This window comes from Diabrotica virgifera, chromosome 9, assembly GCF_917563875.1.
Source record: "Diabrotica virgifera virgifera chromosome 9, PGI_DIABVI_V3a".
Classification (NCBI taxonomy): domain Eukaryota; kingdom Metazoa; phylum Arthropoda; class Insecta; order Coleoptera; family Chrysomelidae; genus Diabrotica; species Diabrotica virgifera.
Window position 1 is genome coordinate 221,909,141 of NC_065451.1, and position 13,691 is coordinate 221,922,831.

Consider the following 13,691-nt stretch of genomic DNA (forward strand, 5'->3'; position numbering starts at 1 on the left):
CGAGAATTTTACTGTCATCGTTGCATTTGGTTGTCTTTTTAAAGACAAATCACATGCTATGATTTTTTAGCGACGGATATTCTTGAGTTGGGATTGATTTCATGTAATCGAATGAACTATCTTTTAGTAAAGTCGTCCCAGGAACGCAACTCATAAATATTGGCGATATCATTTTAAAGTCTTCTACTTTAAAATGTATAATATACGTCTGAATTGCCAATATAAATGAGTCAGATTAAATAAATTATTAGAAGAATTTTTTTACTTAGCAACATTTTTGTTTATTTTAATAGTATTTTGTATTTTGACAACGAAACGCGATTTGGGCTTCGAAACGTTAATAAATTCATTTTTTAGTAAAATTGTGGCTTATTTCCCATAGAAAATGCTTAACATAAAGTCAGAAAAAAAAATAATAACAATTACAATAACAAATACAATTTTCTGAAATTTGATAAATCCTCAATATAAAAAAATACAAGTTAATAAAGTAAAGAAAAAAAAGAACGAAACCGATATATTGCAAAAATTAATAGAAATTGCAAAGTGAACATACCACAAAATAAAATACAGGCATAGGAACTAATAAGTTTAAGCTGCTGCATGTGACACCCAAATATAGATAAGTTTGGTTACTTGTACATTACTGTAATTTCTTAGTTAGTCATTAGGATACTCTTCTACTGAATAAAATGGTCTTTTAGATAGATGAGCTTTTGTCATTTTACGGAACTTGGGGAAAGATGTTGCAGATTTGAGTTGTAAAGGGAGATGGTTGTATAGTTTTTTTTGCGGAATATACCTAATACAGATTTCTTTACTAACTCAGAGGACAGGATCGGTAAATAGACATCAAAATTTGAATTTCTGGTGTAGTCAAGATGAGGCCTTACTGGAAAGACATGCATGTGTTTACGAATTAAGCAAACAGTTTCCAAAATATATAAAGATGGAAGGGTTAAAATCCCGTGATCTTTGAAGTAGTTTCTGCAATGTGTTGTTCTTCTGAGGCCAAACAGATACCTTATTGCTCTTTTTTGTAATTTAAAAATAACATCTAATTGGGCAGCTATACTAGAACCCCAAAAAGGAAGACCATATCAAAGATGAGACTCGAACAAGGAAAAATATGTTAGTTTAGAAGATGCTAAATTGAGTTCTTTCGAAACAGATCTTATAGCATAGCAGGCTGAGGCGAGTTTCTTACTTAACAAATCGATATGAAGGGACCATTTGAGCTGTTGTCTAAAAAAATACTAAGAAATTTTACAGAATCAACAGTAGCGATCTGGCTGTTATTAACAAGCAGTGGTCGAAGAGTACTTTTATAGGATAATGCTACTGTCTTATCCACGTTAAAAGAGAGTAAATTAGAGTCAGACTAGGTTTCTATCGTAAGCAAATCAGAATTTATAGTTGCATGAAGAGATGCAATAGTTGAGTTTCTCTAAGTGATACTGGTATCATCAGCAAAAAGAAAAATTTTCCCATCGACTTTTAAATTAGTGATGTCATTTATAAAGATAGGGAACAGTAGAGGACCCAATACTGAACCTTGTGGTACTCCACATACAATGTTTTTGAGACTAGAGTCAGTATTATTTGCTCTAATTAGTGGTTTCCTATTATTCAAGTAAGATTAGAACCAATTCAAAGAAATACCTCGAATTCCATAGATATTTAGTTTTTTAATCAGAATGTCGTGATTTACACAATCAAAAGCTTTGGCATAGAACAGATTGGAAGCATAGAAAAGAAAGACAGGTACTTAGCATAATGTTTGGTGGAAAAGTAGTAGAGGGAGAATGAAGAAGACGAACTAATGTAGAAGTGTACCAATTGTATGCTAGCCCTCCAATAATAAAAGTACCTAGTGAAAAAGCGTAAACTAGAATGGCTCAAGGATCTAAAAAGGATGCAAGGTCAACGACAAGTCAAGAATATTGGTTGGAGAGTAGGTACCTGAGGGCAAAAAAAAAGAGAGGAAGACCAAGAAAAAATGGAGAGATGTAGTGATGGAAGATGTCAGAGAGATGGGAATCAGAGATTCTAGCTGAAAGCTAAGAGCAGAAAACTATGGAAATTATTCATCTAGCAATGGGTCTAACAGACCTGTTAACGCTATGCTTATATACATATATATCAGAGAAAAAAATTGGGGTCTAACAGCAAGGATTCAGAGAAGGCAGGTTCGATTACAGATGCGATCCACATAATTACACAAACAATCAAGAAATGTCACAAACACAACATAGAACTCCACAACCTCTTCGTAGATTTCAGACGAGACTTTGACTGTATTGGAAGAAATAAATTATTTATTGAAATGAAAACTCAAGATATACTAGCAAAGTTAATCAGATTAACAAAAATGACTATGGATAGATCTCGAGCTAAAGTAACAACAGAGGAAGGTACCACAAAATCGATTGCAATAAAAAAAGGAGTGCGACAAGGCGATTCCTTGTCAACCACATTATTTAACGTAGCAATTGAAGGAACAGTCAAGGCCAGCAAAATTAAAGGAACTATATAGACTAAGAGCCGCTATAGGTGAAATTTCTTAATCATTTTAGGCACGATGGGACCCTATAACTTAAATAGTAGAATCTAAAAGAAAACGTTTGAACACTGCCGTCACTTTTCAGTGGCACATGCGTCGACAGTGGCGCATCAAACTTTCCACTTATGGACGGGATAAATAAATTAAAAGTTAACAGAACTTACTAACAGAATTAAATTTTTTTATTTTTTTAAGTTCTATGTGATTAACACATAGGATTCATCGTGATTTTAACCCACCACCCCCTTCCCCCCTTCCCCACCATCAAAAACTTAATTTTTCGTTTTTATTTTTTTTTGGTGGGATGCAATCAATTTTAAAATTTCAAAAAATTCACACGCATAGTTGAGGCTTTTATAAAACATGCCTATTTTTTATAGACCCATAGGTAGAGTGTACATAACCTCAAAAAATTAAAAGAAATTTTTTTTTCAAAAAAGCGTATAACTTTTTTTGAAGAATAGCTGTCGGTCTAATTTTTTCTTAATCTTGTGTGTTTTATCAAACACTATATTTTAAATTTTTTCAGATTTTTCCGTAAGTCTCCCCACCTTCAAAAATCCGAAAAACTGTTTTTTGGGGGGTTTTGGGGGATTCTCCCTATTTTATAGACTTCATAATATATCAAATCAATTTTGTTTTTATAGGTTATATGTAACTTGAAGTAACTGAGTTCTTTAGAATATTTAAAAATCAGAAAAACACGTTCAAACCCCCCAAAACCCCCTTAAAAACAGTTTTTTGGATTTTTGAAGGTGACCAACGTTACAGAAAAATCTGAAAAAAATTAGAAATATAGTGTTTGATAAAATACATAAGACTAAGAAAAACCAGATCTGCAGCTATCCCAAAAAAAAGTTATATACTTTTTGTCAAAAAAAAAAATTTTAAAATTTTTTTGAGGTTATGTACACTCAACCTATAGGTCTATAAAAAATAGACGTGTTTTATATAATCCTTAACTATGCGTGTAAATTTTTTAAAATTTTAAAATTGATTGCATCCCACCAAAAAAAAATAAAATCGAAAAATAAAGTTTTTGATGGTGGGGGCAGGGAGAAGGGGGTGGTGGGTTAAAATTACGATGAATCTTATGTCTTAATCACATAAAACTTAAAAAAATGAAAAAAATTAAATTCTGGTAATTAGGGAGGGTATTTTTTAATTTATGTATCCCGTCCATAAGTGGAAAGTTTGATGCGCCACTGTAGACGCATGTGCCACTGAAAAGTGACGGCACAGTATTCAAACGTTTTCTTTTAGGTTCTACTATTTAAGTTATAGGGTCCCGTCGTGCCTAAAATGATTAAGAATTTTCACCTATAGCGGCTCTTAGTCTAATAGCCCTGTAGCCCACTCCTCAACACAAGCACGGAAAAGAGGTCTAGAAATTAACGAAGGAAAAACAAAATATCTACCCTGCTCCAGAAGAGAAGATAACAGGAGGAGAGAAATCAAATTAGGAAACTACACTTTTGAAAGATTTCAACAATTTAAATATTTGGGAGTAATAGTGAATGGCCAAAAGAAGAGATGTAAAGAAGTAACGGAGCGATTACTAGCAGGCAACAAAACATATTGGAGATATCATAGAAGCTAATGAAGGAGAAGAACTTATCCATAAATACAAAATTGAAAATATACAGAGTTGCAATCAGACCAGTAGTTACATACCTACGCAGCTGAGGCAATGTGCCTCACAAATAAACATGAAGAAAAATTAAGTATATTCGAATGGAAAATCCTCAGAAGAATTATGGGTCCTATAAGAATGGAAAATGGAGAAATGAGAAGAATATACCATGAACTAAGAGACATAATGAAGGGAGAAGATATAGTTAGATTTATTAAAGCGCAGAGACTGGAATGGTTAGGACACAGAAAGAAAAACGAGCTACGAATTAAGAAGGTCACCAGATGGAGGCCAGAAACTGAAAGACCAAGGAGAAGACCCAGGGAGAGATGGGAGGACCAGGTCATGAATTGCATCAAAATCCTCAATGTCAGAAACTGGAAGGAACTATGCACATATCGAAATAAGTGGAAGAAAATTGTAACGAAAGCCAAGTCATACAACAAACTTTGATAACGTACAAGAAGAATGCAGAGTGATTCACCGCAATAAGCGAATCAGAGAGCTCTAATTAAGAGCTATAAATATATATCTATAGGTATATAATTAAAAAAAAGTATATAGGTACTTACGTTTTTATTTTACACCAGTAAATAATTTATTATTCTGTATTAATTATGTATTAATTGATTCATTATTCAAGTATGTACATTTTTAAAGTGCATTGCAATTGCAAATGCAGTAGTCTTTTATTAAGCAGCCAAGACGTCAAGTGAGATAATTTTTATTTTAAATGAAGGTGCAGAAGCGATCTTCTAATTATGTAAGACTCCAGTTGTTATTATTTTGAATATAATTTGTGAGATAATACACGAATTGATAAAAAAATTTTAATTGCTTTATTAAAAGGAAACATAAGTTTGAAGAGATATGACCTTTCTCGAGAACTTGTTTTAAAGTAAGCGTTCATTCTCCCGATTGTCCGACTGTCTCTCTCTTCAAAAAATTAGATGTCAGAAATCTATGGAAAGTCTCAATTCTCGATCGTCTGCCATTAGTCTGGTGAGCGGTTATAAAAGTCTAATTTTACCGCATTCAAATCCACAAGTGGCACTAAAAATAGTAAAAATAAAAAACTGGGTAGCGGTCTGTCGCCGCCGAACACAGTTTGAAAATGTGTTTCTTGGATTCAGTGATTTCTCAAAAATTACTGAGTCGATTGCAAGTTCTTATCGTACTAGTGGTGATAGTGGTGGAAATATTTAGTGTGGACAGTTTTAAACAAACAAAAAATGTGTGTGACGATTCTGGACAATTTGTAATCGCCGAGTATGATTGGACGTTTAGGTGTGCGGAAAACAAGCAATTAGCATGTGGGAAACCTCAAAGGAGGGCTATTTTGTTAAGGACTCTTTTGGAGCTAAACATCACTACCCCTACGACACCTAATATGATTATTATATACAGGTAGGTTCATCAATTTATAAACAAATGTTCTCTGTGGTTTTCAACCACATTTTTTTAATTTAACTATTTTTATTCATATACCTACTTACTGCTAAATCCTTCGACTATACCTAACTCGGATAGAAATGCCTTTATTAAGGGGATGGGTACGAACTTTTGGCCTCAATGCTATTTAAATGGGATTAATTTTTTTCGAATCCTGTGAAAACTAATAAGTATTTTTGAAAAATTTAAACGCAGAATAAAATATTACGTTATTACCGAGGGCCGAAAGTCTATGAAAACTTCTATAATGTTTACTTTAATAAGTTACAGGGGTGAAAAACTAAGAAAATTTAGTGTAATTTTTAATTTCAAATATCTCATTCAAAACAACCTTTTATTCATTCTAAGGCACTTTCGGCCCTGGTTAATAAAGTATTCTTTCATTCTGCGTTTAAATTTTTCAAAAATACTTATTAGTTTTCTCAGGATTCGAAAAAATGATTACATTTAAAATACGTTGAAAATTTTGACAGGCGTCAAAATATTCCTTTCCTCTGAACTCTATTACTTTAAATTAGAGGTACCTATAGTTTTTTTTATTTGAGCACCGCTTCAGTTTCAGACTTTTGGACCAATTTTGTTTAAAATAAAATATTTTTTAGTGTTTCAAATCACTAATTTGTAGACCCTGTAGAGCACTGGGGCCTATTTGTCCCAGTTGTATATTATAGCATGAAACACTGTTAAATTTATTAATATGCACGACAGGCCGTTAATGCATAAGACATATTTATAAAATACAATCACAAGACTAACTAATTATAATTATTTTAAACAAAACTAGAACTTAAATTTACATATACACAATTTTTTACTACTCTGAAGAACCTGATGAATAATATTTCTCTATTCACTTCTATTGTTTCCTTTTATATTCTAGTCTCTCACCTGCACGTGTTTAAGGTCTTCCTCCAATCAGAGTCCCCGTAAGGGCTACTGGCGCCTGTGTGCAAAAAGGATTTTGGCACCCCTTAAGGCATTTTGGTTCATGTTTATTTATTTATTTCTTTGAAGGTAGGTAGGTATCTTGGTAGGAGCTTGAAATAAGACAACAAACTGAACTTTAGAACTCATAATAAGTTTTAATGAGTTTTCCTCGAAAAGTGCTTCATTTTTAGGATATTTTACCTAGAAATATTCGATTTGGAATTTGACGAATATGAACGTATTTTTCATGAGCTTAAATTTTGGTTTTACTAGGTCCATAGACTTCATGAATATACCATTTTCTTCGTTTTTTCTATGAGCTACATGTTTTTCGATAAAATACTTAGTTTTTGAGTTATTTGCGAAAAACGGTCTAAGAACGTGCTTTTTTTGTTGCAAAATAAACATTTTTACTTGCAAATAACTTGAAAAATATTGATGTAGTTACAAAACTCTATAGAGCAAAAGTTACTTAGAATTAGTCAATTTATCCATTTCCGGGCTTATTTTAAACCTATATTTTTTAAGCCCCGGGAAGGGGAAACTTTTACCCTCAAGCAAAAGCAACCCACGCCCACGACACAAGTACAACTTTGAAGTGAAGGGAAGTACAACCTAAATCCAAATTTTCATGCAATTCGGTGGTGACCCTGAAAATTACACGGTATCGCCGTATTCCACGTTCATATACTGGGCTATTATATATTATAATATTATAAATACCTATATAGTAATATATTATATTATAATAATTTATCACTATATAGAACAATAAAAAATAGCTATTAATATTAATTATTGTAGTAGCGATATTTTCCGGCACTTTGCTGTTGAAAATTCATTAATTACATCGCTAAAATTTATACCATCAAAAATTTCTTTTTCAATTGTTAATATTGCTAGCCCAGGCAATATTTCTTGAAGCATTGATCTTGAAGCATACAGATACAAGCAATGTCAAAAGAATTCTTAGTGAAATGCATACGTTTGAAACGCTGGAGATTAAATTGTCTGCAAATACCTACATATTATATATTGTAAAATTTTTAGGGGGTCAGTATAATTAAGTAATGAAAATAACTTTAACGCTTAGTAGTTTTCAACGCTTTTCATTTGTTTCGAGCTTCTGTCATATGTCGTGTAATCCGTGTATAATATTAGTATACAACATACGACACAAGCTCGAAACAAATGAGAAGCGTTGAAAAACCCCTATTTCAAAACAAATGATTGAAGTATATATCCTTATTAGCCTGCTCTGTCAGTCCAGTCGTTCTTGAAGAACAAAACAACGTTTTAAAAGATCGCTGTCACTTAATTTAAATATGTTTCGTGTGTATTTATACCTAATTCTATTTGATTTCTTAACTTTTGTTTTAAACTTAATTTTTTTTTGCATTTTTTTTTTCAATTTTTGACCCTGGGTTTTGGCGCCCCTAAACGATGGCGCCCGTGTGAATTGCACACTTTGCACATATGGTAACGGGGGCCCTGCCTCCACTTTATTAATCCATCTCGTTCTGAGTCTATCTCTTCTTCTGAGACCGATTAGTCTTCTGTCTGTTGGTCTTAACAACTAATTTAGGCATTCTTTTCGCTGGCATTCTCTATACATGCTTCAACCATCTTATCCTTTGCGACTTAACGAACCTGGTGATGGTAGGTTTTTTATACAAAGCCACTAATGTGGTATTGGTTCTTCTCTCCCAATCCTCTTCTGTTTTTCTTGTTTTCTGTCCGTTTTCCCATGTCTCACAGGCTTATGTTATTGTGGGTCTAATTATTGTTTTATATATTTGGAGTTTGCTTTATCTAGAAAGGTGTTTTGAATCTATTTTGGCGCTTAAACTGCCTTATTTTCTATTTCCTTTTGCTATTCTGGCATCGAGCTTCCATTTCCCTTTTTCATTTTCATCGAATACTACACCCAGGTATTCAAACTTGTCCACCAATTGAAAACTATAACTCTTACCACTTATAGACCTCACACTAAAATCTTCATCTTTTTCTTTTTGTCTCTCCCATGATCATAAATTTGGTTCTGTCTTCATTTAGCTCCAATCAGATCTACTGAGTTTCTTTAATAATATCCACCACTATCCTTAATTCTTTCGCGGTTTTTGCTAAGATCGTTAGATCATCAGCAAGAACCGTGAATCATCACAGTTTGAAGATATGCTTCTTGGGTTCAGTGATTTCTCAAAAATTACTGAGTCGATTGCAAGTTCTTATCGTGCTAGTGGTGATGGTGGTGGAAATATTTAGTGTGGACAGTTTTAAACAAACAAAAAATGTGTGTGACGATTCTGGACAATTTGTAACCGCCGAGTATGATTGGACGTTTAGGTGTGCTGAAAACAAGCAATTAGCATGTGGGAAAGCCACAAAGGAGGGCTATTTTGTTAAGGACTCTTTTGGAGCTAAACATCACTACCCCTACGACACCTAATATGATTATTATATACAGGTAGGTTCATCAATTTATAAACAAATGCTTCTCTGTGGTTTTCAACCACATTTTTTTAATTTAACTATTTTTGACTTTATAGTCAAAGTTGGCCTAAGATGGTTGATTGAGGTTTTGGTAGGGTTTCACCATGTTCCCATAGGCAATATCCTGTAACATCGGCGTTTAGCCTGTTGAATATTATTTTTAAATAATGTAAATCGAATTTTAAATTCAACCATTGTTTGGTTCTGGGGCTATTTAGCAAGTATGCACATTCACTGATGATGGACCGATAGGTCTGAAAACGTTCTGAATTGGACATATTTTATTCAATCCATTGGGATTTTTAAGTTTTAATAAATATACCAATTTACATAGAAGTGGTTTTACTTCTTGTTAGAGTTTTTTAACTATTTTTATTCATATCCCTACTTACTGCTAAATTCTAAATTCGACTATACCTAACTCAGATAGTAATGCCTTTACTAAGGGGATGGGTACGAACTTTCGGCTTCAATGCTATTTAAATGGGATTAATTTTTTTCGAATCCTGTGAAAACTAATAAGTATTTTTGAAAAATTTAAACGCAGAATGAAAGATTACGTTATTACCGAGGGCCGAAAGTCTATGAAAACTTCTATAATGTTTACTTTAATAAGTTATAGGGGTGAAAAACTAAGAAAATTTAGTGATTTTTAATTTCAAATATCTCCGACAAAACAACCTTTTATTAATTTTAAGGGACTTTCGGCCCTGGTTAATAAAGTATTCTTTCATTCTGCGTTTAAATTTTTCAAAAATACTTATTAGTTTTCTCAGGATTCGAAAAAATTATTACATTTAAAATACGTTGAAAATTTTGACAGGCGTCAAAATATTCCTTTCCTCTGAACTCTATTACTTTAAATTAGAGGTACCTATAGTTTTTTTTATTTGAGCACCGCTTCAGTTTCAGACTTTTGGACCAATTTTGTTTAAAATAAAATATTTTTTAGTGTTTCAAATCACTAATTTGTAGACCCTGTAGAGCACTGGGGCCTATTTGTCCCAGTTGTATATTATAGCATGAAACACTGTTAAATTTATTAATATACACGACAGGCCGTTAAGGCATAAGACATTTTTATAAAATACAATCAAAAGACTAACTAATTATAATTATTTTAAACAAAACTAGAACTTAAATTTACATATACACAATTTTTTACTACTCTGAAGTACCTGATGAATAATATTTCTCTATTCACTTCTATTGTTTCCTTTTATATTCTAGTCTCTCACCTGCACGTGTTTAAGGTCTTCCTCCAATCAGAGCCCCCGTAAGGGCTACTGGCGCCTGTGTGCAAAAAGGATGGCACCCCTTAAGGCATTTTGGTTCATGTTTATTTATTTATTTCTTTGAAGGTAGGTAGGTATCTTGGTAGGAGCTTGAAATAAGACAACAAACTGAACTTTAGAACTCATAATAAGTTTTAATGAGTTTTCCTCGAAAAGTGCTTCATTTTTAGGATATTTTACCTAGAAATATTCGATTTGGAATTTGACGAATAAGAACGTATTTTTCATGAGCTTAAATTTTGGTTTTACTAGGTCCATAGACTTCATGAATATACCATTTTCTTCGTTTTTTCTATGAGCTACATGTTTTTCGATAAAATACTTAGTTTTTGAGTTATTTGCGAAAAACGGTCTAAGAACGTGCTTTTTTTGTTGCAAAATAAACATTTTTACTTGCAAATAACTTGAAAAATATTGATGTAGTTACAAAACTCTATAGAGCAAAAGTTACTTAGAATTAGTCAATTTATCCATTTCCGGGCTTATTTTAAACCTATATTTTTTAAGCCCCGGGAAGGGGAAACTTTTACCCTCAAGCAAAAGCAACCCACGCCCACGACACAAGTACAACTTTGAAGTGAAGGGAAGTACAACCTAAATCCAAATTTTCATGCAATTCGGTGGTGACCCTGAAAATTACACGGTATCGCCGTATTCCACGTTCATATACTGGGCTATTATATATTATAATATTATAAATACCTATATAGTAATATATTATATTATAATAATTTATCACTATATAGAACAATAAAAAATAGCTATTAATATTAATTATTGTAGTAGCGATATTTTCCGGCACTTTGCTGTTGAAAATTCATTAATTACATCGCTAAAATTTATACCATCAAAAATTTCTTTTTCAATTGATAATATTGCTAGCCCAGGCAATATTTCTTGAAGCATTGATCTTGAAGCATACAGATACAAGCAATGTCAAAAGAATTCTTAGTGAAATGCATACGTTTGAAACGCTGGAGATTAAATTGTCTGCAAATACCTACATATTATATATTGTAAAATTTTTAGGGGGTCAGTATAATTAAGTAATGAAAATAACTTTAACGCTTAGTAGTTTTCAACGCTTTTCATTTGTTTCGAGCTTCTGTCATATGTCGTGTAATCCGTGTATAATATTAGTATACAACATACGACACAAGCTCGAAACAAATGAGAAGCGTTGAAAAACCCCTATTTCAAAACAAATGATTGAAGTATATATCCTTATTAGCCTGCTCTGTCAGTCGCAGTCGTTCTTGAAGAACAAAACAACGTTTTAAAAGATCGCTGTCACTTAATTTAAATATGTTTCGTGTGTATTTATACCTAATTCTATTTGATTTCTTAACTTTTGTTTTAAACTTAATTTTTTTTTGCATTTTTTTTTTCAATTTTTGACCCTGGGTTTTGGCGCCCCTAAACGATGGCGCCCGTGTGAATTGCACACTTTGCACATATGGTAACGGGGGCCCTGCCTCCACTTTATTAATCCATCTCGTTCTGAGTCTATCTCTTCTTCTGAGACCGATTAGTCTTCTGTCTGTTGGTCTTAACTAATTTAGGCATTTTTTTCGCTGGCATTCTCTATACATGCTTCAACCATCTTATCCTTTGCGACTTAATGAACCTGGTGACGGTAGGTTCTTTATACAAAGCCACTAATGTGGTATTGGTTCTTCTCTCCCAATCCTCTTCTGTTTTTCTTGTTTTCTGTCCGTCTTCCCATGTCTCACAGGCTTATGTTATTGTGGGTCTAATTATTGTTTTATATATTCGGAGTTTGCTTTATCTAGAAAGGTGTTTTGAATCTATTTGGGCGCTTAAACTGCTTTATTTTCTATTCCCTTTTGCGATTCTGGCATCGAGCTCCCATTTTCCTTTTCCATTTTCATCGAATACTACACCCAGGTATTCAAACTTGTCCACCAATTTAAAACTATAACTCTTACCACTTATAGACCTCACACTAGAATCTTCATCTTTTTCCTTTTGTCTCTCTCATGATCATAAAGGTTTTATCTTTATTTAGCTCCAATCAGATCTTCAGATCTCTTTAATACGTTTATTCACCACTATCCTTAATTCTTTCGTGGTTCTTGTTAAGATCGTTAGATCATCAGGAAGAACCGTGGATTATCACAGTTTCAAAATGTGTTTCTTGGATTCAGTGATTTCTCAAAAATTAATGAGTTGATTACAAGTTCTTATCGTACTAGTGGTGATAGTGGTGGAAATATTTAGTGTGAACAGTTTTAAACAAACAAAAAATGTATGTGACGATTCTGGACAATTTGTAATCGCCAAGTATGATTGGATGTTTAGGTGTGCGGAAGACACGCAACTAGCATGTGGAAAGCCCCAGAGGAGGGCTATTTTGTTAAGGACTCTTCTGGAGTTAAATATAACTACCTCTACGACACCTAATATGATTATTATATACAGGTAGGTTTATCTATTTTCAACCACATTTTTTTTTAATTGAACAATTTTTGTTAGACTATAACTCAGATAGTAATGCTTTTTACTTATATTTGTTACTTTAAATAAGAGGTACAGGTCTTCTTCTTTGTGCACCGCTTCAATTTCATACTTTTGGACCAATTTTGTTTAGGTTAAAATATTTTGGTGTTTTAAACAACTAATTTGTAGACCCTGTAGGGACCTACAGTGGAACCTCGCTAACTCGGATTAATCGGGACCGCGGCCTATCCGGATTATCGAAAATTTGGGTTGGTAGGAGAAAATGGTAAAAGTTAATAAAATACGGTATACTTACAGATAGTTGGCGTATTCCATGACGTTTTTTTCCATCTATCCAGCCTACCTTGACTCGCAGTGAAATTTGGTTCACAATCAGGCAACATTTTATTCAGCTTGAGTGCTGATTCTTGAATAATTGGTCCAGAAACTGGTAAACCACATTCGTGTTCCGCACAAAAATACACATACAAAGCGTCGTCGAGAGTCTCATTTTTAGCTTTATTAGCTTTGCACCCATTGTCCAAACTGTCTTTTGTTATCATTTTGAAACAAAATTCTTCGATTTTAGTTCTATTTTTCTTCCAGTGCGATACTGTAGATGTACCGACACCATATGATGCTGCAATTGTTTTTAAAGATTCGCCTTTATCAATTCTACCTAATACTTCTAGTTTCTGTTCCATTGTCACTACAACATTTTTACGTTTTGTTGCCATTACGTAGACAAAAAACACGCAAACACAAAATCTGAATAGATTTACGAACGATTACAGAACAGAAGCGAACAATACGACTGTACTACACACAATACGGTCTCAATTGCAACGATGTTATGTTATTTAATAAC

General features: G+C 33.0%; 1 protein-coding gene across 1 annotated transcript in view; it reads left to right on the forward strand.

Moving 5' to 3' along the window:
- Positions 1 to 4,902: 4,902 nt before the first annotated feature.
- Positions 4,903 to 13,691, forward strand: part of LOC114339514 (uncharacterized) — a 57,350-nt gene continuing 48,561 nt past the window's right edge. The window contains exon 1 of the mRNA XM_028290177.2: positions 4,903 to 5,603. Within this exon, the coding sequence (XP_028145978.1) occupies positions 5,311 to 5,603 (293 nt within the window). The 5' untranslated portion in view covers positions 4,903 to 5,310. The remainder of the gene's footprint in view (positions 5,604 to 13,691) is intronic.